We start from the raw sequence: 27,192 nt of genomic DNA, 5'->3' as shown, positions 1-27,192 counted from the left end.
CACAACATGAGAATCGTGATTCGAATTCGAATCAAATTTTTCCCACACCCCTAATAGTATGTAATGCATGATTGTCCAGTTTTGCCTGAAAGGAAGTGGGAAGAAGATAATTTAATTAATCCCACCCCCAGTTCTCCATTCAGTGATTATTCACATGAGTTCACTGTTACTTTGTATAAGGATTATAATACAGATGTTGTATCATAGTGGCATTACCAGAGGTAACAATAATTATTACACTGTAACAACAATTTGTATCAACAATGTAGGAAGAATGAATATACCAACAATGGTAATAGACAAAATGCCAACAATGCAGTGACGTGCAGTCAGGTGAGGCAGGTGAGGCGGGGCCTCACGTGCCATCATGGAAAGAAAAAAAATGCAAAAAAAAATTAATTAAATTGTTATATGTATCCAGTGATTATACTATAAAGTTATTTTCCATTTAACTTTACCAGTTTTAGATTATTTTTATTCAAAATCACTGAATTTTCACATTTGCCGTTCAAATACTGAGAAGAGACTTGCGGTGATGAGCAGCCAGTAGAGCCTCACCATGGTTTGCGCAATGACTCGGCTAACTGTTGGCCTGCTGTGCAGTGAGACCGTATTGCTATATGAATTATATTATACATTTCCATAGTTTAGTTAGCTGAGGTATATAATGTACAGTGTATTTTGTCAACAACTGTATATGTGTAACGTATTTCTTGTGCTGAGCAATCATAAAACGGCTGCGAAGACGCACTGGGTGAGGCTCGCAGTAATCCCGCCTCATGGTGGTAGAGGGCGCTAGTGATCCCAGAGATCATTTTTGTGATTACTCGGCTGCAGAATAAGTGAAAACAAGCAGCAACAGTTAGCGATCGTTTATTTTTTTCCTCTCGCCTGGACTTTTAACATGGAGGATTACATATCTAAAATAAAACAGTTTTCTAAACTGGACTTTCAATCGAAGCAGAAGGTAATAATTAAAGGAAGATCTCCATCGAGACAGAGAGACTTTTAAAACGGAAGAAAGATAAGGAAGACTTCTATAAACAAGTTATCAATGCTTTTGTTCAAAAGGAGTGGTGCATGGACTTCATTTGTAAATAAAGGTAAGACCATAATAAAGTTTTTTTTTATTAAATGTGCTTTTTTGTTTTGCTACAGTTTGTATGTGTAAAGTTAAAGTTAAGTTAAAGTACCAATGGTTGTCACACACACTAGGTGTGGTGAAATTTGTCCTCTGCATTTGACCCAAAGGGGAGCAGTGGGCAGCAGCGGCGCCGCGCCCGGGAATCATTTTTGGTGATTTAACTCCCAATTCCAACCCTTGATGCTGAGTGCCAAACAGAGAAGAATGCTGGTATGAGCTTTTAACCATCACCCGTTAACTGCTGCCAATCAAATGATGAATAAGATACTCTTTAGGGTTCATATGTTTGTAAATCTGACTGATGAAGTTAGTGCCTTACCAGCCATGAACCTCACCGCACGTCACTGCAACAATGGTAATAGACAACATAGCAATAATGGTAATAGACAACATAGCAATAATGGTAAGGAAACAATGAGCACATGTTAACACTTTGAGACAGAGTACAACAGCAGGTCAAATTAAAGACCCTCATCTCTATATTTGAACGAGACCCCATGTTTGTATAATAGTTTAAATCGATTAATAGTTTGGCATTGCTTGTGTTGTAAGTCCAGTTTGTTCTATATATTGTACAGTATTTTGTATATTGTTTTGTATATTGTACAGGATTGCTTATTGTGTTTATTGGATAGTAGTCTGTATATTTCAATTCTTATTTGTTTATCTTATTACTTATGTGATTTATTTTTATTCCATATTTGTTTCCACTACCGCACCTTAAATTGGAGTCCTTAATTTCGTTGTATGCAAATATAATGACAACAAAGTCCATTCTATTCTATTCTATTCTATTCTATTCTCTTCTCTATTCTTATGCTACTGTTGTTTCAATACATTGTTAAATATTTGAATATTTTTACGAAAATAAGTTGTATGTCTTTGTTTTGAAAATGTAAAATGGATAAGTTTAATTTTATTTTCAGAATGTTGAAATAGTGGTACTGGGGGGGGGGGGGGGGACTTGAGGAAGGGGGGGGGGGGCTGGTTGTACTTGTTTCTCTCGCGAGATCTGGAAGAGAGAGCTGCTTACTTATTTCTCTCGCGAGATCTGACAACACTGCACGCGAACCAAACACGGAGAGGATAAAGCAAGATGGCGTCTGACGGTGAGGACGTTATTGCAGTCGTCTTAGTTAGTGTTCCTAATCTGTGCGTGCATGTACACATATATATGTCCTTTATTAGACTCTATTAAATAGAGTTAACATCGTTAATAACTGTTTGCATACGGTTATATTAATCTGAGCGCACTTTGATGCTTCTCGAGCTAGCTTAGCTGGCTAGTTAGCTTAGCTTGTTAGCTGCTAAGAAAGAGAGGCGGAAGTGATTAAAACACATCGCTAAGCAGAGATCAAGTGTGAGTGTAAAGTGTTGTGATTGTGTGAAAATGTGCGAAAGAACGATAGTAGAGTACGAGGAGGAACTTTGTCCAACAAAAGAGGAGAAGGAGCGACATAAAGTTGTGTTACACAGAACAGGTTTGTTTACTTCTTACTCTCACATGTTTACTAACTTTATATTTCATTATTACCACTATTCCTAAATAGATTGTCTATAGAAAGATGAATTGTCATGTGAGGATGATGCAGTGATTGTTTCACATTGTTCATAAAAACGAGACAGTTTCAGACACACAATATTTATGAGATGTTGATGTTCCTCTCAGTTTGTAACAATGTGTATCAACATGTTTACACAAAACTCACACAGTCACCGGGGGAATATTCCAGAGAGCAGGTTAAGTGCAAAGTCCTCAGTATGTAAAGCTCGAGAGTTGTACCTCCAAAAATAGAGAGGAAGGGGAGGAAACTGGTGGTAGAGATTAACAGCACCGTGCCCCCCCCCCCCCCCTTCCCCCCTCTCAGTAAGCTGTGGAGTCCCCCAAGGCAGTATATTAGGGCCTTTACTGTTCCTAATATACGTAAACGTCATGTCATCAGCATGTGACTGTGAATTGTTCCTGTTTGCGGATAACTCGGCCCTGCTGGTATCCAACAAGGACAAGGCACAGGTGGAGAAAATCCTCAGTGCTGAACTCTGTAGAATGTGCACCTGGCTCGCTGACAACAAGCTATACACTTGGGTAAAACAGAATCCATCCTGTTTGGGTCCCACATCAACCTTAAGAAAGTGAGTGACTTCACTATTAAAGTGGGTGACATTGTTATCACCAGGAAAGATGAGGTCACCTACCTAGGTTCCATTCTAGAGTCTAATCTTTCCTGTGATAAAATGGCAACCAAGGTAATCAAAAAGGTCAACCAACGAACAAGATGTCTCTACAGAATCTCCTCTCTGGTCAACAAAAGAACCATGACAATTCTAGCGGGAACTCTCATTCAACCCTTTTTCGATTACGCATGTACCTCCTGGTACCCCAGCACCTCCAAAACCCTCAAATCTAGACTCCAAACATCCCAGAACAAGCTAATCAGGTTACTTCTAGACCTCCACCCCAGATCACACCTCACTCCTACCCACTTCTCCAAAGTGGGCTGGCTCAGGGTGTAGGACAGAGTAAAACAACTTGCACTGAGCCTAGTCTATAAAATCCGCTACACCTCCTTGATACCGAAGTACATGTCAAACTACTTCCATAAAGTAAATGACCGCCATAACCACAACACCAGGGGGAGCTCCACTAACCATGTTAAACCCAGATTCCAATCTAACAAAGGTCTTAACTCATTCTCCTTCTATGCCACATCAATATGGAATGCACTCTCAACGGGTGTAAAAGAAAGTGCATCTCTATCCTCCTTCAAAACCGCACTAAAAGAACACCTCCAGGCAACTAACACCCTCCCCCTTCCACATCCCATCTCCCCGGATTGTAAATAATCAAATGTAAATAATCACATTTATATACTTGTTCTTATGCTTTTTGATCTCTCTATGTCCACTATTTGCTGTACATATCCTACCAAGTCAGACCTACACTGTGTCAATGTCCATTTCTCTGATGATGCAGTTGTTGATGACTGAAGTGCTGTTCACGAGTGGGGGAAGAGTGGATCGTGAGATCGACAGGCGGATTGGTGCGGCGTCTTCAGTAATGCGGACGCTGTATCGATCCGTTGTGGTGAAGAAGGAGCTGAGCCGGAAGGCAAAGCTCTCAATTTACCGGTCGATCTACGTTCCCATCCTCACCTATGGTCATGAGCTTTGGGTTGTGACCAAAAGGACAAGATCACGGGTACAAGCGGCCGAAATGAGTTTCCTCCGCCGGGTGGCGGGGCTCTCCCTTAGAGATAGGGTGAGAAGCTCTGCCATCCGGGAGGAGCTCAAAGTAAAGCCGCTGCTCCTCCACATCGAGAGGAGCCAGATGAGGTGGTTCGGGCATCTGGTCAGGATGCCACCTGAACGCCTCCCTAGGGAGGTGTTTAGGGCACGTCCGACCGGTAGGAGGCCGCGGGGAAGACCCAGGACACGTTGGGAAGACTATGTCTCCCGGCTGGCCTGGGAACGCCTCGGGGTCCCCCGGGAGGAGCTGGACGAAGTGGCTGGGGAGAGGGAAGTCTGGGCTTCCCTGCTTAGGCTGCTGCCCCCGCGACCCGACCTCGGATAAGCGGAAGAAGATGGATGGGTGGATGGATGAAGTGCTGATATCAACCAAACCTAACCCCCCCCCTCCACATCCCACACCCCGGATTGTAAATAATGTAAATAATTCAATGTATATACTCTGATGATTAACTTGTGTGATGACTGTATTATGATGATAGTATATATTTGTACCATGAATCTATTTAAGTGGACCCCGACTTAAACAAGTTGAAAAACTTATTCGGGTGTTACCATTTAGTGGTCAATTGTACGGAATATGTACTGTACTGTGCAATCTACTAATAAATGTTTCAATCAAACAATCAAGACAAAGTCGGAGTCAGTTAACACGATAACTGACGCAGCCATTAACCTACTACAACACCAACTACATCGACCTACTCAGTGGCCTAGTGGTTAGAGGGTCCGCCCTGAGATCGGTAGGTTGTGAGTTCAATCTTGGTTGGGGGTTAAAACACCATAAAAATTATTCCCGGGCGCGGCCACCGCTACTGCTCACTGCTCCTCTCACCTTCCAGGGGGTGATCAAGAGTGATGGGTCAAATGCAGAGACTAATCTTGCCGCACCTAGTGTGTGTGTGACAATCATTGGTACTTTAACTTTTTAACGTGGCAGTGATTGTCGAAAAAACAAAGCCTGATCTAAAGATGACATCTTGATCTCATACCATCTCAAACCAATTGGCCGTTCATTATTAAGTGAAATGTCTTAAAATCGCTTAAATTTGTCTTTAACCAAGCAACACTGTTTTATCCATTTACTTGATTAATCAAAAACATTTCCATTTGAACACTTGATTAATACACATTTCAATAGCCACAACCCTATATTTCATGTACGATTTAATATTTAGCATGTAGGAGTTAAAATGTGTTTTGTTTGTGTCCTGTAGACATCCATCAGCTGATTGAACACCAAGAAGAATGTCTCCCTCATCTGCAGGGGGACAGTTTCACTTTAGAGGATCCACAGCCTTCACATTATAAAGGGGACGAGGAGGATTCACAGCCCCCCTATTTTAAAGAGGAAGAGGAGAGAGAGTGTCCTGTAGGGCAGGAGGAGGCTGATCTCACCAAGTTTCCACTGGCTGTTGTCTCTGTGAAGACTGAAGACCATGAAGACAAACCACCTGAGTCCTCACAGCTTCATCACAGTCCAAGTAAGCACAACATCCACATATCATCTAATACAATGTTTGTGACACATGTTCATCCGGATGCCACATTTATGACTAAAGATGGAGATATATTTGCTTTTTAACACCATCATTTAAAAATGAATGCTCATCAATATCAACAGTGTAATTGCTGGGGTGTAACCATGTGACCTAGAGGCCGTCCTCCTTACCTCACGTGGTCAAATGAAGGCAAACATTCAATATGGTTACTGTTTATTTACCTTTAGCAGCACATATGTCAGCATATTTCAAAGGTTTAGTGGTGAAGATTAGGGATGTATACCAAGTACCATTTTTTTTAGTACTGGTTCCTAATTATGTCGTCCATGAGGACCGTGAAGATTCTGGACTAACGACACAACTATTTGTGTTTTTAATTCCAGCTGACTGACGTAACTATGACACGTTGTCACATTGAGTTCAGCTGCCGCTGCTACACATTAGAATCAGCTTTGAATAATGACAAATAAGGAAGCAACAACACGCAAAAGTTTGATGTGTGTGTTATTGACAAGAAGATGACATAACTGCATTTCACCTTGCACTGCACACCTAGTTGACTTCTTTAAGACTTCAAATAAACAGCTGTTGATAAAAGACTTCCCTGAGATGTTACAGAACATCATGTTGGAGGTGTTCAACATCTTGTGCTAATAGGAATACTATTTAAAATGCCTTTTTTCCACTTTTTTTATTTCCACAAATTACATGTCGGACCAATAAATACTGGTATCGATAAGGAGTATCGATTAGGGTATCATATCGATAAATTCTTAATGATTTACATCCCTACTGAAGATACAAGCCAGATAGCTTAAAAAAATAATGTCAACGTTTATTTGGATTTAGTTACTTCTCTGCTGTCCAGCAATGTCTCAATCAATCTAGTTTATTAGTACTAATTAGCAAAGTTTTCTTGTCTTTCTAAAGTCTTTGTCTTGACAGCCCCCTCGCGGTAAAGTTGTCCAAGTGCAAACTATTTGTGACTGATAAAACTTTCGGCGAATCAAAATTTAATAAATTGTACGGGAAAGTTCATGACTTTTGAAGACGACTGATAAAAACGCAATAATCCCAGAGGGGAAATTTAAGATTTTCCGCACAATCCCATTCAAAAGCAGACAAACATTACAGGGAGACAGAACAGGATCGCCGACGGGTCTGCCAACTTCCCGCGCCACTTACAAAAAAGGTGAGAAACAGGTAAACGCTGGGGAGGGCGGAGGAGGAGTGAGAAAAAAAATTCAGTCTCAGCCTGAGCCCCTGGAGAGGGGATCCAGACTGAGGCCAAAGAGAAAACCTCATATCCATAGCCCACAGAAACGTGTGTGAGAGGGAAACATCAAAGAACACAAAGGACATTAAAGACATAAAAAGAGCAGAGCTGATGCAACCAGCTATTTCTACACAGAGCCAAAAAGGTAAAACAACAACAATACAAAACAAAACATATACACTGTGGTGACTGACCTCTGCGGTGTTCCACGCCATCATCTGCTGGGGTGGGAGGAGCATGGCCAGAGACAGGAGCAGACCCAACAAAGCAACCAAGAGAGCCAACTCCACCCTCGGCCGCACACCAACTCCCCGCCAATGTCCAGTCCGCATGGATGAGCGAGGATATGTCCAAGAAGACCGAGGTGTCCGATACCTGCTCATTCAGCCAAGACACTGTGAAGCTTGTCCGTCCCGGCTCTCAGCGCCAGCTCCGCAGACCTGCCTCTTCATCTGCATCTCCTCCAGCCTCTCCAAACAGACTCTGGTGTGGCAGAGACCCAGCAGCTGGTCTGCATGGCCAAAAGGCTCCCGGAAATTGATCCAGAAGTTCACAAAATAAGCAGAGCAGAAGTCACGAAAGTGCCACCCCTTGTCACACAGTCCCAAAGGGTCCCCAACCAAAAGGCAAAAAACCCCCACCAGAAAACAAGAAGGAAACATCCGGAACACAAAAGGATGACTCAAGAGCACAGAGCTCCTGCCAACATTAGCCACTACAGTGGCGCCATCTTGGGGGAAAACAAACCGGGGACGGAAATTTGACCCGGTTATCTTCTCCAAGTCACGACAATGACATTGTCTTTGTGACAGCGCGCTTGCTCCCACTGACGTACCGGTCCTCAAGTGACGCGTGATAAGAGCGCACCGTCACAATAAACAAAACAAAATACTGGCGGAAGGCAATAATCGATTAACAAAACAAACAAGCAAACTGGAGTTTTGACCCGGAGAAGGCAGGTCGGTAACAAAAACCAAAAACTGTGCATCCCAGGGACGCAAGGACTTACGGAAATGCACGTCCCTTTTGATTTCAATGCGTAAAAAGACATACAAAGTGTGTTAACGCCAACACTGTACTCCGTACAATTGACCACTAAATGGTAACACCCGAATAACTTTTTCAACTTGTTTGAAACACTTAAATCGATTCATGGTACAGATATATATTATCATCATAATACAGTTATCACACAAGATAATCATCACAGTATGTACATTGAATTATTTACATTATTTACAATCCAGGGTGTGGGATGTGGAGGTGGGGGGGTTAGGTTTGGTTGATATCAACATTTCAGTCATCAACAATTGCATCATCAGAGAAATGGACATTGAAACAGTGTAGGTCTGACTTGGTTGGATATGTACAGCAAGTAGTGGACATAGAGAGAGAGAGATATCAGAAAGCATAAGAATAAGTATCTTTATTTGATTATTTACATTTGATTATTTACAATCCGGGGAGGGTGTTAGTTTAGGGTTGAAGTTGCCTGGAGGTGTTCTTTTAGTGTGGTTTTGAAGGAGGATAGAGATGCCCTTTCTTTTACACCTGTTGGGAGTGCATTCCATATTCATGTGGCATAGAAGGAGAATGAGTTAAGACCTTTGTTAGATCGGAATCTGGGTTTAACGTGGTTAGTGGAGCTCCCCCTGGTGTTGTGGTTATGACGGTCATTTACGTTATGGAAATAGTTTGACATGTACTTTGGTATCAAGGAGGTGTAGCGGATTTTATAGACTAGGCTCAGTGCAAGTTGTTTTACTCTGTCCTCCACCCTGAGCCAGCCCACTTTGGAGAAGTGGGTAGGAGTGAGGTGTGATCTGGGGTGGAGGTCTAGAAGTAATCTGACTAGCTTGTTCTGGGATGTTTAGAGTCTAGATTTGAGGGTTTTGGAGGTGCTGGGGTACCAGGAGGTACATGCGTAATCGAAAAAGGGTTGAATGAGAGTTCCCGCTAGAATCTTCATGGTGCTTTTGTTGACCAGAGAGGAGATTCAGTAGAGAAATCTCAATCCTTGGTTGACCTTTTTGATTACCTTGGTTGCCATTTTATCACAGGAAAGATTAACCTCTAGAATGGAGACCTCATCTTTCCTGGTGATAACAATGTCACCCACTTTTATAGTGAAGTCACTGACTTTCTTAAGGTTGATGTGGGACCCCAATAGGATGGATTCCGTTTTACCCAAGTGTATGGATAGCTTGTTGTCAGCGAGCCAGGTGCAAATTCTACAGAGTTCGGCACTGAGGATTTTCTCCACCTGTGACTTGTCCTTGCCGGATACCAGCAGGGCCGAGTCATCCGCAAATAGGAACAATTCACAGTCGCATGCCGATGACATGTTGTTTATGTATATTAGGAACAGTAAAGGCCCTAATATACTGCCTTGGGGGACTCCACAGCTTACTGAGAGGGGGGGGGCACGGTGCCGTTCACCTCTACCACCAGTTTCCTTCCCTCCAAGTAAGATTGCATCCAGCTCGATGAGGTTTTATCAAATCCGATTGCTCTGAGCTTATCCAACAGTATAGCGTGGTTAACTGTGTCAAAGGCCTTCTGAAGGTCCAGCATGACCATGCCGCAGTATTTGCCCGCGTCCACCTCATGTTTGATGTGGTCAGTCAGATACAGATAGAGAAGGCATGTGTCAGTGGAGTGGTTTGTTCTGAAGCCGGATTGGAATTTGTACATGAGTTTTTTAGTGGCAAGGTAACTATCGACCTGTTCATAAACTATTTTTTCCATTACTTTCGAAATGGAACTGAGAATAGAAACAGGTCGGTAGTTGCCAGGTTCTAATTTGATTCCTTTTTTAAAGAGGGGAGTTACTCTTGCTATCTTGAAATATTTTGGTACTTGGCCTTGTGTAATTGAGAGGTTTATAATGTGATGTTTGGGGCAATGGTGGTGGCAGAGTCCCAGTGGCCTTGTTTGGGTGGAGCGCGCTCAATTTTTTAAGCACCTCGTCAGCTGAGACCTTTTCTAATTTGAAGTCGTTGTTGGATACTCCAAGCTTTCTGTAGAAGGCTTTAATGTGTTCTACACCAAAGCGACCAGAGTGGTGGGACAGCTTGTTGACTAGAGTTATGGCTATGCTGATGAAAAAGGTGTTAAGTCTGCTTACTACCTCCATTTTTTCTGTAATGAGGGAGTCACCCTCCTTGATGTTGGTGTTTGTGTGTCTGGTTTTAAGTTTCTGGCTGCAGCCAGGAAGCTGGTTGTTGGGGATTTTCCAGAGCTCACGTGGCTTTTTTGTGTTTCCCTCTATTTTGTCGTTAATTAAATTTTTTTTTTAAGGATTTAGTCAGGTTGGTTGACTTATTTATTAATTTATTGCATTGCTTTTTGAGTGTTGAAAGGAGCGATTTGAGGTTGTTTTTGGGTTGTTTATCTATCTCAATCCCCACCTAGTACCAACCTCGTCATGTCCGTTGTGTCCTGAGCAAGACACTTCACCCTTGCTCCTGATGGGTGCTGGTTAGCGCCTTGCATGGCAGCTCCCTCCATCAGTGTGTGAATGTGTGTGTGAATGGGTAAATGTGGAAGTAGTGTCAAAGCGCTTTGAGTACCTTGAAGGTAGAAAAGCGCTATACAAGTACAACCCATTTATCATTTACCATTTACTTCGGTTTTACACTTTTGGTATTCTGACTATTTTCTGTCTCTGTCTTTTATGGCAGCTAATAGGTCCGGATTCATCCATGGTTCAGAGCGGGCTTTGATCCTGACTGTTCTCACAGGAGCCATATCATTTAGTATTGCTAAGAACGCTGTTTTGAAGGGATCCCAAGCATCATCGACCAGGTTGCTCGTGAGCACAGGGGACCAGTCCCACTCACCTAATTTTAGGTTGAAATTATCACTGGAGTATGTTTTAAGGGATCTGGATTGAGCTGTTATGTGGCCGTTGGCTTTGGGTTTAGCTATTTTGCGGGTGCAGAAGGTTAGATAGTGGTCGCTAAGACCACAGATCATGACCCCCCTATTTTTTATTTTAGGCCGGTCTGATGTGACAATGAGATCTATGGTTGATTGGGTGGAATCACACACCCTTGTGGGTAGTGTTATTAGCTGGGAAAGACTGCGCAGATTACAAAGCTTGCTGTTGGATCTGAAGACAGGCACATCTCTGCGTTGAATATCTGTGTTCAGATCTCCAGTTATAGTTTTCTCCACGTTGTCTACCCCAGCCAAGCACTCCTCGAGAGCACCATAGAAATCACTCTGATTAGGGGGTCTGTATACAGTCCCTATCAGTACCGGCTTAGCGTTTTTAATTTGATTTCCGCCCACATGGATTCAAGGGCATTGTGGTTGAGATCAGTGCGAGTTATGTATTTAATATCCTGGTGAATATACAAACAAACACCCCCACCATGTTTATTCTCGTCCTTTCTGATAACCGAGAAGTTTTTTTTATCTCTATCTCTGTGTCAGAAACACTTTGATCTAATTTGGTTTCAGAGAAACACAGGATTTTTACCTTTTTGTTGTGGAACATTTTTCTGATTTGATCGAGTTTGGTTCCAGAGAGGCTGTTCACATTAAGGTGGATGATGCGTAGCCCACTGGAACCAAAAAAAGCATCAGAGTCCGCTGTGTAGTGGTAATGTCCGGAAAAAGGAGGGATGGCCATGTTGGTTGTTATTGAAGTTGAGGAACAGTCCAGTTCACTGTTTGGATGGAGAGGCTTGTGGGAGGGGGGGTTGTTTTCGCGGGCTTTGGTGAGGGGCATAGTTGGATGGGGGGGGCAGGGATGAGGGTTGTTTTCGCGGGCTTCGGTGAGTCTGAGAACAAAGACCAGTGCTGGACAAGGAAACCCCTGAATCCTGTGTAGGCCGCGGGTCCAGGAGCAGCGGTTCCGACCATCAGGGACCGGGGAGAGGCTGCAAGGACCTCCGCTCTGCCGTCTCTATTTGCGAGGTTGTTGTCGACAACCACCTTGCTGTCCTCACTGACCGCCGCTGTCTTTACCGATGTCTGGGCCGTCTTCCTCCGCCTCCGTGCTCCCTACCGCATCGATGATCTGGGTGAAGTCCTCCGTCGAGCCGCCGACCGCTGGAACGCAGGTGACCTTGGGTTGTGATGAGCAAGTAAGGGCTGGCGTAGGTGGAGAGCTAATGTTTTTAGCATAGCTCCGACGAGGTCCCGTAGGTAAGTTAGCTTCTTTGGCGTCGTTAGCAACAGCATTGCTAGGCTTCACCAGGCGGGACAACATTAACCGGGTGGTTACTGGTTCAGGGTTTAGTTTAGTGTCACCTGAGAGTAGAAGTAATAGTAGAATTGTTGATCTTTGGTCTATCCTTCCAGTCAGGGGATTATTTTTTCTGTTTCAATCCGCTGTCAGGCACAAGGTTATAACGTTACCTCCGAAGCTAAAGTGCTTCGCCGAAGAATTACCATGGAGATAGAAATCAGAGTGATCGCCCTTTTCGCGTTCCCGACTCTCATTTTCAAGAGGGTATAACATCCGTGGTGGTTTAAAATACAAATCCGTGATCCACAGTAGAAAAAGTAGGAAGTGTAGAATCATACGAGCCTTTGTTTGGATTCCACAGTGGGAGCGAAAGAAAATGCGACTGCTCATCTTGGAGACCGGTCAACAGGGACGCGCGGACTTACGGAAATGCACGTCCTTTTTGATTTCAATGCGTAAAAAGACATAAAAAGTGTGTTAACGCCAACACTGGTTATTAATGTGATTATCAGACAGCAGTCATTTCCATTAGACAATATTCAAATATAGGTGGTAGTGTTGTAACGATACCAATATTTTGGTACCGGTACTAAAATGATGGTCAAAAATTCAAGCAGAAGCTTGTGGATGGCTCCAAAAGCGCCTCATTGCAGTGAAACTTGCCAAGCGGCATGTAACCAAATATTAACATTGCTGTATGTATACCTTTGACCCAGCACATTTGGTCACATTTCCAGTAGACCCATAATAAATTCATAAAAGAAGCAAACTTCATGAATGTTTTTAGTGACCAACAAGTATGTGCTCCAATAACTCTATCACAAAAAAACAAGAGTTGTAAAACTTATTGGAAACTCAAGACAGCCATGACATTATGTTCTTTACAAGTGTATGTAAACTTTTGATCGCGACTGTACATATACTGTACATGTGTATATGTATATACAAGCCCCGTTTCCATATGAGTTCGGAAATTGTGTTAGATGTAAATATAAACGGAATACATTTTATATATACCGTATTTTCCGCACTATAAGGCGCACCTAAAAACCACAAATTTTCTCAAAAGCTGACAGTGCGCCTTATAATCCGGTGCGCCTTATATATGGGTTAATATTAATATTAATTTTCATAAAGTTTCGGTCTCGCAACTACGGTAAACAGCCGCCATCTTTTTTCCCCGTAGAAGAAGAAGAAGCGCGCGGTGCATGCTGGGATATGTGACGTTTCATTTCCATTTGTGTGTTTATGTAAAGACCCCAAAATGGCTCCTATTAAGTGTGTTGTCTGTCTAATTATAAATAATGCAGACGAGGCGTGTTAACTGAGTTCTCAACGTTTACTCACAGCGTGCTCATAACCACATTCTAACTGCCAGCATACAACAACGCTTCTCAGGGCTACCGCGCATGCTCGTCACTATCGTTGCATGCTGGGTAGTGTAGTTGTTATATTTGCTAGCTCATAACATCACATTAAGAGACACGCTTACGCGCTTAATTCAATACTCGCCGTCATTCCGGGTGGATTGACAAAAGACCTCCAGCCGCTAGATATTGGTGTCAACAGGGCATTCGAAGCTAGACTGCTAACTGCGTGGGAACAGTGGATGACAGAAGGCGAACACACCTTCACTAAGACAGGGAGACAGCGCCGGACGACATACGCCAACATCTGCCAGTGGATCGTAAATGCCTGGGCAGATATTTCGGTCACAACTGTGGTCCGAGCTTTCCGGAAGGCAGGATTCACAGAACTGCTGGACAACAGCGACACTGACTCCGATTACTTCGACGAGACGGAGCCGGCCATTTTGGATCCCATATTCGCCCAACTTTTCAATTCGGACACCGAAGGAGAAGAATTCGAGGGATTTATGAATGAAGAATAACTTCAGAAAGTGAGCGTTATGTTTATTTTGTGTGTTGTGACATTAACGTTCGAGCAACATTATGTTGCTATTGCTCTGCACTATTTTGAATTTTACAATGTTTGTGATTGCACATTTGCGTACATTTTGGGAGTGAACAGAGTTGTTAGAACGCTGGTTTTTAATATATTATTAAAGTTTGACTGACCTATCTGACTGTTTTTTTGACATTCCTTTAGCGCAGTTAGATGCGGCTTACAACACGGGGCGGCTTATAGGTGGACAAAGTTTTGAAATATGCCGTTCATTGAAGGCGCGGCTTATAACCCAGGGCGCCTTATGGTGCGGAAAATACGGTATATATATTTTTTTGCAAATAATCATTAACTTTAGAATTTGATGCCAGCAACACGTGACAAAGAAGTTGGGAAAGGTGGCAATAAATACTGATAAAGTTGAGGAATGCTCATCAAACACTTATTTGGAACATCCCACAGGTGAACAGGCAAATTGGGAACAGGTGGGTGCCATGATTGGGTATAAAAGTAGATTCCATGAAATGCTCAGTCATTCACAAACAAGGATGGGGCGAGGGGCACCACTTTGTCAACAAATGCGTGAGCAAATTGTTGAACAGTTTAAGAAAAACCTTTCTCAACCAGCTATTGCAAGGAATTTAGAGATTTCACCATTTACGGTCCGTAATATCATCAAAGGGTTCAGAGAATCTGGAGAAATCACTGCACGTAAGCAGCTAAGCCCGTGACCTTCGATCCCTCAGGCTGTACTGCATCAACAAGCGACATCAGTGTGTAAAGGATATCACCACATGGGCTCAGGAACACTTCAGAAACCCACTGTCAGTACCGTATTTTCCGCACTATAAGGCGCACCGGATTATTAGCCGCACCTTCAATGAATGGCATATTTCATAACTTTGTCCACCAATAAGCCGCCCCGGACTATAAGCCGCGCCTACGCTGCGCTAAAGGGAATGTCAAAAAAACAGTCAGATAGGTCAGTCAAACTTTAATAATATATTAAAAACCAGCGTTCTAACAACTCTGTTCACTCCCAAAATGTACGCAAATGTGCAATCACAAACATAGTAAAATTCAAAATAGTGCAGAGCAATAGCAACATAATGTTGCTCGAACGTTAATGTCACAACACAAACATAGCGCTCACTTTCTGAAGTTATTCTTCATTCGTAAATCCTTCGTCTTCGGTGTCCGAAGTGAAAAGTTGGGCAAATTTACGATCCACTGGCAGATGTTGGCGTCGTCTGGCGCTGCCTCCTCGTCTTAGTGAAGGTGTGTTCGCCTTCTGTCATCCATTGTTCCCACGCAGTTAGCAGTCTAGCTTCGAATGCCCTGTTGACACCAATATCTAGCGGCTGGAGGTCTTTTGTCAATCCACCCGGAATGACGGCGAGTATTGAATTAAGCGCGTAAGCGTGTCTCTCAATGTGCTGTTATGAGCTAGCAAATATAACAACTACACTACCCAGCATGCAACGATAGTTACGAGCATGCGCGGTAGCCCTGAGAAGCGTTGTTGTATGCTGGGAGTTAGAATGTGGTTATGAGCACGCTGCGAGTAAACGTTGAGAACTCAGTTAACACGCCTCGTCTGCATTATTTATAATTAGACAGACAACACACTTAATAGGAGCCATTTTGGGGTCTTTACATAAACACACAAATGGAAATGAAACGTCACATATCCCAGCATGCACCGCGCGCTTCTTCTACGGGGAAAAAAGATGGCGGCTGTTTACCGTAGTTGCGAGACCTAAACTTTATGAAAATGAATCTTAATATTTATCCATATATAAAGCGCACCGGGTTATAAGGCGCACTGTCAGCTTTTGAGAAAATTTGTGGTTTTTAGGTGCGCCTTATAGTGCGGAAAATACGGTAACTACAGTTGGTCGCTACATCTGTAAGTGCAAGTTAAAACTCTCCTATGCAAGGCGAAAACCATTTATCAACAACACCAAGAAACGCTGTTGGCGTCGCTGGGCCTGAGCTTATCTAAGATGGACTGATGCAAAGTGGAAAAGTGTTCTGTGGTCTGACGAGTCCACATTTCAAATTGTTTTTGGAAACTGTGGAAGTTGTGTCCTCCGGACCAAAGAGGAAAAGAACCACCCGGATTGTTATAGGCGCAAAGTTGAAAAGCCAGCATGTGTGATGGTATGGGGGTGTATTAGTGCCCAAGACATGGGTAACTTACACATCTGTGAAGGCGCCATTAATGCTGAAAGGTACATACAGGTTTTGGAGCAACATATGTTGCCATCCAAGCAACGTTACCATGGACGCCCCTGCTTATTTCAGCAAGACAATGCCAAGCCACGTGTTACATCAACGTGGCTTCATAGTAAAAGAGTGCGGGTACTAGACTGGCCTGCCTGTAGTCCAGACCTGTCTCCCATTGAAAATGTGTGGCGCATTATGAAGCCTAAAATACCACAACGGAGACCCCCGGACTGTTGAACAACTTAAGCTGTACATCAAGCAAGAATGGGAAATAATTCCACCTGAGAAGCTTAAAAAATGTGTCTTCTCAGTTCCCAAACGTTTATTGAGTGTTGTTTAAAGGAAAGGCCATGTAACACAGTGGTGAACATGCCCTTTCCCAACTACTTTGGCACGTGTTGCAGCCATGAAATATTAAGTTAATTATTATTTGCAAAACTAAATTTAGTTTCTCAGTTTGAACATCAAATATCTTGTCTTTGTAGTGCATTCAATTGAATATGGGTTGAAAAGGATTTGCAAATCATTGTATTCCGTTTGTATTTACATCTAACACAATTTCCCAACTCATATGGAAACGGGGTTTGTATATATCCATCCATTTTCCACCGTTTATCCCTTTCGGAGTCACAGGGTGTGCTGGAGCCTATCTCAGCTACAATCGGGTGGAAGGCGGGGTATGTAAGTGTGTATATATATATATATATATATATATATATATATATATACTGTGTATTTTTGTATATATGTCCAGTTTAACAGTCCAGTTGTGATTGATTGAATGCCCTGAGAATTATACTGGACATTCTTTTGTAATTGTCACAAAATTACGTGTAGTATTTTGTTAATTTCTTGCCAAAAATATTTTTATTTTATATATATTTTTAAAGCAGAATATTGTCCTTAGGGCCCTCTGGCACCTCATGGGAGACCCGTAAAATCTGTGCCTCTTAAGACCTCACTGTTGGCTTTGTACTCTCATGTTACTTCTCAACTAGTCAAAGTTGACGCTAATCGACCTGTTTCTTCTCCTTTTTACAGAATGTGAAAGCAAAAGTGAGTCCACAAATAACCAAATCGTAAAGCAGAATCGAAAATGAAATCTGAATTGGTAAAATCTTATCTATTTCTATCCCAGCATATGTTTGTCTTTTTGTGTCCTGCAGACGTCTGTGAAAAATATCGTCCACCTGAGCAGCAGGAGGGGTCCTCCAGTATGGAGCAGAAGAGGTCACAGCACCTCCACGTGAAAGAAGAGGAGCCACATTCCCCCTACTTTAAAGATGAAGAAAAACAGCGGCTGTCCACCCACTTCATAGAGGAAGACAAGAGACACCTCATCAATGTGAAGAGTGAAGATGAAGAGGTCAAAAGTGAAAGTGAGGAGAAGAGAGAGGCGGAGCCTCCAAGCAGCAGCTCAACTCAACACATGACAACAGAAGCTGATGGAGACCACTGTGGAGGATCACAAGCAGACAAGATCATAGCTCCACTATCTGATAGTGACGACACAACGTCTCACTCTCCTGACACTGATGATGAAGACTCTAAAGATGATAAGACATGTCATACTGACAACACACACTTTAAATGTTCTCAGTGTGACAAAACTTTTAATGACCGTTGCAATATGAAAAGACACATGAGAACACACACTGGAGAAAAACCTTTTTTATGTTCAATCTGCTGTAAAGATTTTACTCAAAGGCACAATTTGAAAAGACACATGAAAATACACACTGGAGAAAAACCTTTTTCATGTTCAATCTGCGGTAAAGATTTTACTCATAGGCACCATTTGAGAGAACACATGAGAATACACACTGGAGAAAAACTTTTTTCATGTTCAATCTGCAGTAAAGATTTCACTCAAAGGCAAAATTTGAAAAGACACATGAGAATACACACTGGAGAAAAACCTTTTTCATGTTCAATCTGCGGTAAAGATTTTATTCATAGGCAAAATATCCAAGCACACATGAGAATACACACTGGAGAAAAACCTTTTTCATGTTCAATCTGCAGTAAAGATTTTACTCAAAGGCAAACTTTCCAAGCACACATGAGAATACACACCGGAGAAAAACCTTTTTCCTGCTCAGAATGTGGTAAAAGATTTGAGAGAAATCAAAATTTAAAAGTACACATGAGAACACACACAGGTGAAAAACCTTTTTCATGTTCAGTCTGCGGTAAAGATTTTACTCAAAGGGACCATTTCAAAACACACATGAGAATACACACTGGAGAAAAACCTTTTTCCTGCTCAGAATGTGGTAAACGTTTTGTAAAAAATGACAAATTAAAAGTACACATGAGAACACACACTGGTGAAAAACCAAACTCCTGTTCAAGCTGCAACAAAAGTTTTCGTCTCCGACAATCTTTTACAGTACACATGAGAACACACACAGGAGAGAAAGTGTTGAGTTGCAGTGTGTGCGGTGAAAGATTCTCTTATAAGTACCAGTGTAAGAAACACAAGTGTGCTGGTGAGAACAGTAGCAGCAAATAAAGATGCAGGATTTGAAATAAACTGTCAAAACCTTAACTTTGACATTCTAACAACATCAGCACATATAACATGTGTGACATCATTGTTGTGTGTGTACCATCCTCTTGTTAATATGATTCTAACATTTATAGATTAGACACTTCAGATTTGTGCTTTTATTTCAGTCAAGAACATGAGTTAATATACACATTTGTGTACTTTAAAATCAACAGAACAATTTGACTGAAAAGGTGAGAATAAACAGTACATGAACTATGTTACATATAATAGACATTTTATGTGTAGATATTCATAATTCACTTTTATACTTTTTATAATATTGTTTTATATATGTTTTTTGAAATAATTGTTACATCATTTATTTTCTAATATTAGATGTTTCCATAGATGAACTACTTTATATGATATACATATTTGTTTTACATGTGTTCATACCTTTGCTTTTGAGTACACACAAATCCTTCTTAGTTCATATTTACTGGTTTGCATCTGAAACATCTTCTGGACCACTTCTGGAAGCATATTATTATTTACTTTATACATCATTTGAACAGTTGTCTTTTTTACAATTTTAAAATGTGTGACTTTATGAATCATTTCTTGGGTCTTTATAATCCATTCTATTAATTGTTTTTATTATTCTCTTGTGAAGTATGAATCTTGTTGTGTGATTGTTTTATATGTATGTCCCCAGACCTTTATGCAATAAACAATGTATGCTTCAACTAAAGTTGAGTTCAATAAATGTAGTTAATATTTGTGGGTATGTATTTTATTCTATTTATTATGGCAGTAAATGTTTTAAATGTTTTCTTTATATGACTTACATGTAGTTTCCAGCTTACTTCATCATCTAGACTAACTCAGCCTGGAGGATGTTTGTAATGTTGAGATGTATTGGAGATTCCTTGGTTTGTTTGGAGTTTGTCAATCTGTCAATTGTTCTGTTTAAAAAAAAATGTCCACTGTTTACTCAAACCTTATGGTTTGCTTTCTCCGAGATGAATATGCACATTCACCAAGTGTAGAACATGACATGAGTGAATTAATACACTTCATTTTACGTACTCAAGAGTTTGCACTTAACCTGCTCTCTGGAATATTCCCCCGGTGACTGTGAGTTTTTTGTAAACATGTTGATACACATTGTTACAAACTGAGAGGAACATCAACATCTCATGAATATTGTGTGTCTGAAACTGTCTTGGCGTCTTGCAGCTGAGATAGGCTCCAGCACCTCCCGTGACCCCAAAAGGGACAAGCGGTAGAAAATAGATGGATAGATGGCTAATTAAAGAAAAAAAAAAAAATATATATATATATATATATATACACATATACAGTATATTTATGAATACAAACGTAAATATTTGCATATATTTACATATATATACACTGTGTGTGTGTATGTATATATATATATATATATATATATATATATATATATAATATATATATATATATATATATTATATATATAATGCCAAAGGAAATTTAAAAAGAACTTGAAAATCTCCTACATTCTAAAATACATTCTAAAAACGATTAGCATCAAAGACAAAAATAATATGAGTGTAATATTTCTTTTGTTTCTTTTTTTTCTTTCTATATGCTACTGTTGTTTCAATACATTGTTAAATATTTGAATATTTTTACGAAAATAAGTTGTATGTCTTTGTTTTGAAAATGTAAAATGGACAAGTTTACTTTTATTTTCGGAATGTTGAAATAATTGTACCGGGGGTGGAGGGAAAAGAGCTGGTTACTTGTTTCTCTCGCGAGATCTGACAACACTGCGCGCGAACCGAACACGGCGAGGATAAATCAAGATGGCGTCTGACGGTGAAGACGTTATTGCAGTCGTCACAGTTCAGTGTTTTTAATCTGTGCGTCCATATACACATATATGTCCTTTATTAGACTCTATTAAATAGATTAAACATCGTGAATAACTGTTTGCATACGGTTACATTAGTCTGAGCGGACTTTGATGCTACTCTAGCTAGCTTAGCTTGCTAGTTAGCTTAGCTTGTTAGCTGCTTACAAAGAGAGGCGGAAGTGATCAAAACACATCGCTAAGCAGAGATCAAGTGTGAGTGTAAAGTGTTGTGATTGTGTGAAAATGTGCGAAAGAACGATAGCAGAGTACGAGGAAGATATTTCTCCAACAAAAGAGGAGAAGGAGCGACAACATCAAAAACATCAAGTTGTGTTACACAGAACAGGTTTGTTTACTTCTTACTCTCACATGTTTACTAACTTTATATTTATTATTAACACTATTCTTGAATAGATTGGAAGTTGAATTGTCATGTGAGGATGATGCAATGATTGTTTTACGTTGTTCATAAAAACGAGACAGTTTCAGACACACAATATTTATGAGAGGTTGAGGTTCCTCTCAGTTTGTAACAATATGTATCAACATGTTTACACAAAACTCACACAGTCACCGGGGGAATATTCCAGAGAGCAGGTTAGTGCAAACTCCTGAGTATGTAAAGCTCGAGAGTTTTACCTCCAAAAATAAGAGAGGTAAGACACAGTCAGAGTCAGTTACCATGGTAACTGACGCTTTAAACCTAGCCTGCTAGCTGGCAGGTTTGACAAGTTATTTATGTATGTAAAAGCTATACTGACCTGTTATTTCCTTCATATTGGTGCAGCCATTAACCTACTACAACACCTACTACATCGACCTACTCAGTGGCCTAGTGGTTAGAGTGTCCGTCCTGAGATCGGTAGGTTGTGAGTTCAAACCCCGACCGAGTCATACCAAAGACTATAAAAATGGGACCCATTACCTCCCTGCTTGGCACTCAACATCAAAGTTTGGAATTGTGGGTTAAATCACCATAAAACGTATTCTTGGGCGCGGCCACCGCTGCTGCTCGCTGCTCCCTTCACCTCTCAGGGGGTGATCAAGGGTGATTGGTCAAATGCAGGGAATAAACTCGCCATACCTAGTGTTTGTGTGACAATCAATGGTACTTTAACTTTTTAATGTGGCAGTGATTGTCGAAAAAACAAAGCCTGATCTCGTACCATCTCAAACCAATTGGCCGTTCATTATTAAGTGAAATGTCTTAAAGTCTCTCAAATTTGTCTTTAACCAAGCAACACTATGTTTTGAGTGTTATGGTTAGAGTGTCCGCCCTGAGATCGGTAGGTTATAAGTTCAAACCCCGGCCGAGTCAAACCAAAGACTATACAAATGGGACCCATTACCTCCCTGCTTGGCACTCAGCATCAAGGGTTGGAATTGGGGGTTAAATCACCAAAAATGATTCCCGGGCGGGGCACCGCTGCTGCCCACTGCTCCCCTCACCTCCCAGGGGGTGAACGAGGGGATGGGTCAAATGCAGAGGACACATTTCACCACACTGTATGTGTGTGTGACAATCATTGGTACTTTAACTTTTAACTTTAACTTTATCCAGTTACTCGATTAATCGTAAACATTTCCAGTAGAACACATGATTAATAAAATGTTCAATAGCTACAGCCCATTATTTCATGTACGATTTAATATTTAGCATGTAGGAATTAAAATGTGTTTTGTTTGTGTCCTGTAGACATCCATCAGCTGATTGGACAACAAGAAGAATGTCTCCCTCATCTGCAGGGTAACAGTTTCACTTTAGAGGATCCACAACCCTCACATTTTAAAGGGGGCAGGGAGGATCCACAGCCCCCCTATTTTAAAGAGGAAGAGGAGGGAGAGTGTCCTGTAGGGCAGGAGGAGGCTGATCTCACCAAGTTTCCACTTGCTGTTATCTCTGTGAAGACTGAAGACCATGAAGACAAACCACCTGAGTCCTCACAGCTTCATCCCAGTCCAAGTAAGCACAACATCCACATATCATCTAATACAATGTTTGTGACACATGTTCATCCAGGGGCCACATTTATGACTAAAGATGAAGATATATTTGCTTTTTAACACCACCATTTAAAAATGAATGCTCATCAATCATCAACAATGTATTTGCTGGGGTGTAACCATGTGACCGAGAGGCCGTCCTTACTTTACGTGGTCAAATGATGGCAAAAATTCAATATGGCTACTGTTTATTTACCTTTAGCAGCACATATGTCAGCATATTTCAAAGGTTTAGTGGTGAAGATTAGGGATGTATACCAAGTACCATTTTTTTTTAGTACTGGTTCCTAATTATGTCGTCCATGAGGACCGTGAAGATTCTGGACTAACGACACAACTAATTGTATTTTTAATTCCAGCTGACTGACGTAACTATGACACGTTGTCACATTGAGTTCATCTGCCGCTGCTACACATTAAAATCAGCTTTGAATTTAAGGAAGCAACAACACGCAAAAGTTTGATGTGTGTGTTATTGACAAGAAGATGACATAACTGCATTTCACCTTGCACTGCACACATAGTTGACTTCTTTAAGACTTCAAATAAACAGCTGTTGATAAAAGACTTCCCTGCTCTAAGATGTTACAGAACATCATGTTGGAGGTGTTCAACCTCTTGTGCTAATAGGAATGCTATTTAAAATAAAAAAATTTCCACTTTTTTATTTCCATAAATTACATGTAGTACCGATTAAATACTGGTATCGATAAGGAGTATCGATTAGGGCAGGCCAAGTATTTCCTCTTGACAGGCCCCTCGCGGTAAAGTTGTCCGGGTGCAAACTGAGGCAGTATTTGTGTGTGATAAAACTTTTTGGTGAATCAAAATTTAAGAAATTGTTCCGGAAAGTTCATTCCTTTGAAGACGGCCAATAAAAACGCAATCAGAATCAGAAATACTTTAATAATCCCAGAGGGGAAATTACGATTTTCTGCACAATCCCATTCAAGAGCAGACAAACATTACAGGGAGACAGAATAGGATCGTTGATGGGTCTGCCAACTTCCGGCGCCAATTACAAAAAAGGTGAGAAACAGGTAAACGCTGGGGAGGGGGGAGGAAGGGTGAGGGAAAAAAAACAGTCTCAGCCTGGGCCCCTGGAGAGGGGGTCCAGACTGAGGCCAAAGAGAAAAACAAACTCATAGCCATAGCACACATAAACATATGTGTAAGAGGGAAACATCAAAGGACATTAAATACATTAAAAGAGCAGTCACTTCTACACACAGCCACAAAAGTAAAACAACAACAAAAAAACATATACACTGTGGTGACCTCTGCGGTGTTCCACGCCATCGTCTGCTGGGGTGGGGGTAGCATGGCCAGAGACAGGAGCAGACCCAACAAAGCAACCAAGAGAGCCAACTCCACCCTCGGCCGCCCACCAACTCCCGGCCAGTGTCCAGTCTGCATGGATGAGCGAGGATACGTCCAAGGAGACCGAGGTGTACGATACCTGCTCATTCGGCCTAAACACTGTGAAACTTGTCCGTCCCGGCGCTCAGCACCAGCTCCGCAGCCCTTTCTCTTCATCCGCATCTCCTCCTGTCTCTCCAAACGGACTCTGGTGTGGCAGAGACCCAGCAGCTGGTGTCCATGGCCAAAAGGCTCCCGGGAGGCAGATCCAGAAGTTCACAAAAAAAGCACAGCAGAAGTCACCAAAGTGCCACCCCTTGTCACACATTCCCAAAGGATCCACAACCAAAAGGCAAAAAAACCCTGCATGAAAACAAGAGGGAAACATCCGGAACACAAAAGGGTGACACAAGAGCACAGAGCTCCTGCCAACATTAGCCACTGCAGCTGCGCCATCTTGGGGAGAAAAAAAAATGGGGACGGAAATTTGACCCGGTTGTCTTCTCCAAGTCACGACACTGACATTGTCTTTGTGACAGCGTGCTTGCTCCCGCTGACGTGCCGGTCCTCAAGTGACGGCGTGATAACAGCGCACCGTCACAATAAACAAAACACCGGCGGAAAGCAATAATCGATTAAAAAAACAAGCAAACTGGAGTTTTGACCCGGAGAAGGCAGGTCAGTTACAAAAACCAAAATCTCTGCATCCCAGGGACGCAAGGACTTACGGAAATCCACGTCCTTTTTTATTTCAATGCGTAAAAAGACATAAAAAGTGTGTTAACGCCAACACTGGTTATTAATGTGATTATCAGACAGCAGTCATTTCTATTAGACAATATTCAAATATAGGTGGTAGTGTTGGAACGATACCAATATTTTGGTACTGGTACTAAAATTATTTTGGTACTTTTCTAAATAAAGGGGACCACAAAAATGGCATTATTGACTTTATTTGAACAAAAAAACTTAGGGTATATTAAACATGTTTCCTATTGCCGTTAAGTCCTTAAATAAAATAGTGAGCATACAAGACAACTTGTCTTTTAGTAGTAAGTAAACATACAAAGGCTCCTAATTAGTCTGCTGACATATGCAGTAATATATTGTGTCATTTATCCACCTATTATTTTGTCAACATTATTAAGGACAAGTGGTAGAAAATGAATTATTAATCTACTTGTTCATTTACTGTTAATATCTGCTTACTTTCTCTTTTAACATGTTCTATCTACACTTATGTTAAAATGTAATAATCACTTATTCTTCTGTTGTTTGATACTTTACATTAGTTTTTGGATGATACCACAAATGTGGGTATCAATCCGATACCAAGTAGTTACAGGATCATACATTGGTCATATTCAAAGTCCTCATGTGTCCAGGGACATATTTCCTGAGTTTATAAACATAATATACCTTTAAAAAAAACGAAAGAAGATGTTGTGATGCCAAAAAATATTGATGTAATCATAGTAGTATCGACTAGCTACATGGCGTTTGTTTACATTTTGATGCCGGTGAGCTACGGTGTGTAGCGAAGCATGTTTAGCTGTTCCTCGTCCTGCAGTGATAATGACACTTTATTTGTTGGCATGGAGACGAGGATTAGTGATTTAGGAGTCGCTAAAACACTGCCGACAGCAGCTGGACGTTAGCCGCTAGCTAGCTAGCCATGTCTTAAAGCACCTCTTCCTGAGGGTGTTTCAGTGTTATAACTTCACCTTTATTGTTAGTTTTAAGCCAAAATGCATCCGTTCTCCCTTTTCTGTCTACACACTGTGTCTGCTTGTAAGTAGTCCGTGATTGTGTGCCGCCAAACATGCTCGTCTGCTCGTAAACCAGCAATGTCACGACGGGACTTTGACGCGGGAGAGGCGGGGTTGTGGGGCCGGTACGTTTCAGAGAACGGTATAATACCGAAAATGATTAATTAGTATCGCGGTACTATACCAATAGCGGTATACCGTACAACCCTAATATGTATGGCCCACTTATAATTAAAATAACAAAATAATGTTGGTTTTCATCAGACATGTACTAGTATTGTATATGTGGATGGGCGGGGCCCTGCTTTGGAAATAATGTGTACCCCTTTCAGAGATCACGTTTAGTTTCACTTCAAACATTCACATGTTGCACAATGAGATGAGTGCTGTAGCACAAGCGTGGGATAACGTGAACAGTTGTGGAACTTTCTAACGGACACAGTGGAAAGTATTTTGAGAAAAATGAATTGACGCAGATATTGCTTTCTCCTTTTCCTGTTAACTCGAGAGAGAAAACGGGATCTCGTTGGAAGCGCGACGTATGAGCAGACGCCGTTTGGGTATAACAAAATGGTGGCTGCCAATGTAGTTTACAATGTCACTACGTCAGTAGTTGTCAAACTTTTTTTTACCAAGTATCACCTCAGAAAATACTTAGATCTCCAAATACTACCACAATGAACAACATTAAAATACAGTAGCATAGTAGGCCTTAATTATTCATTAAAAACAAGGACACTTTATTTAACAAGTATATGTAATATTTGAGCCACTGTAATATTACACACAGTTTGAACAGTAACATTGTGTTTGAATATAGGAAAATAAAACACTGTACTTAAATATTTGGCGTACCACCATATATATATATATATATATATATATATATATATATATATATATATATATATATATACAGAGGTGGGTAGAGTAGCCAGAAATTGTACTCAAGTAAGAGTACTGTTACTTTAGAGATTTATTACTGAAGTAAAAGTAAGGAGTAGTCACCCAAATATTTACTTGAGTAAAAGTAAAAAGTATGTTGTGAAAAAACTACTCAAGTACTGAGTAACTGATGAGTAACATACACACACATATATATATATTTATACACACACATATCATATATATATATATATATATATATATATATATATATATATA

General features: G+C 41.1%; 2 protein-coding genes across 4 annotated transcripts in view; both read left to right on the top strand.

Annotated features, from left to right (window-relative positions):
- The first annotated feature begins 2,195 nt into the window (after positions 1-2,195).
- Positions 2,196-19,739, top strand: LOC133570147 (uncharacterized). Of its 2 annotated transcripts, none has more exons than XM_061922865.2 (3): positions 2,196-2,253; positions 5,608-5,874; positions 17,669-19,739. In XM_061922865.2, the coding sequence occupies exons 1-3, from the start codon at positions 2,241-2,243 to the stop codon at positions 19,015-19,017; spliced, it is 1,629 nt and encodes a 542-aa protein (XP_061778849.1). In that variant the 5' UTR covers positions 2,196-2,240; the 3' UTR covers positions 19,018-19,739. The 2 variants fall into 2 exon arrangements, with proteins under 2 accessions (XP_061778849.1, XP_061778841.2); XM_061922857.2 differs by lacking the exon at positions 2,196-2,253 and adding an exon at positions 2,260-2,625.
- Positions 19,740-20,788: 1,049 nt separating this feature from the next.
- LOC140676622 (uncharacterized) overlaps positions 20,789-27,192 on the top strand; it is a 17,600-nt gene continuing 11,196 nt past the window's right edge. For both annotated transcript variants that reach the window (XM_061922871.2, XM_061922876.2), the window contains exons 1-2: positions 20,789-21,242; positions 22,593-22,859. In XM_061922871.2, coding sequence (XP_061778855.2) covers positions 21,140-21,242; positions 22,593-22,859 — 370 coding nt within the window. In that variant the 5' untranslated portion in view covers positions 20,789-21,139. The remainder of the gene's footprint in view (positions 21,243-22,592; positions 22,860-27,192) is intronic.

Source organism: Nerophis lumbriciformis, linkage group LG01, assembly GCF_033978685.3.
Source record: "Nerophis lumbriciformis linkage group LG01, RoL_Nlum_v2.1, whole genome shotgun sequence".
NCBI classification, from domain to species: Eukaryota; Metazoa; Chordata; class Actinopteri; order Syngnathiformes; family Syngnathidae; genus Nerophis; species Nerophis lumbriciformis.
Note: the sequence above shows the minus strand (reverse complement) of the source record. Positions and strands in the feature narration are given on the sequence as shown.

Coding starts and splice junctions, on each gene's coding strand:
- LOC133570147 (XM_061922857.2), top strand. CDS start 2,535: ATGTGCGAAAGAACGATAGTAGAGTACGAGGAGGAACTTTGTCCAACA. Junction 2,626..5,607: donor AGTTGTGTTACACAGAACAG/GTTTGTTTACTT, acceptor TGTGTCCTGTAG/ACATCCATCAGCTGATTGAA. Junction 5,875..17,668: donor ACAGCTTCATCACAGTCCAA/GTAAGCACAACA, acceptor TGTGTCCTGCAG/ACGTCTGTGAAAAATATCGT.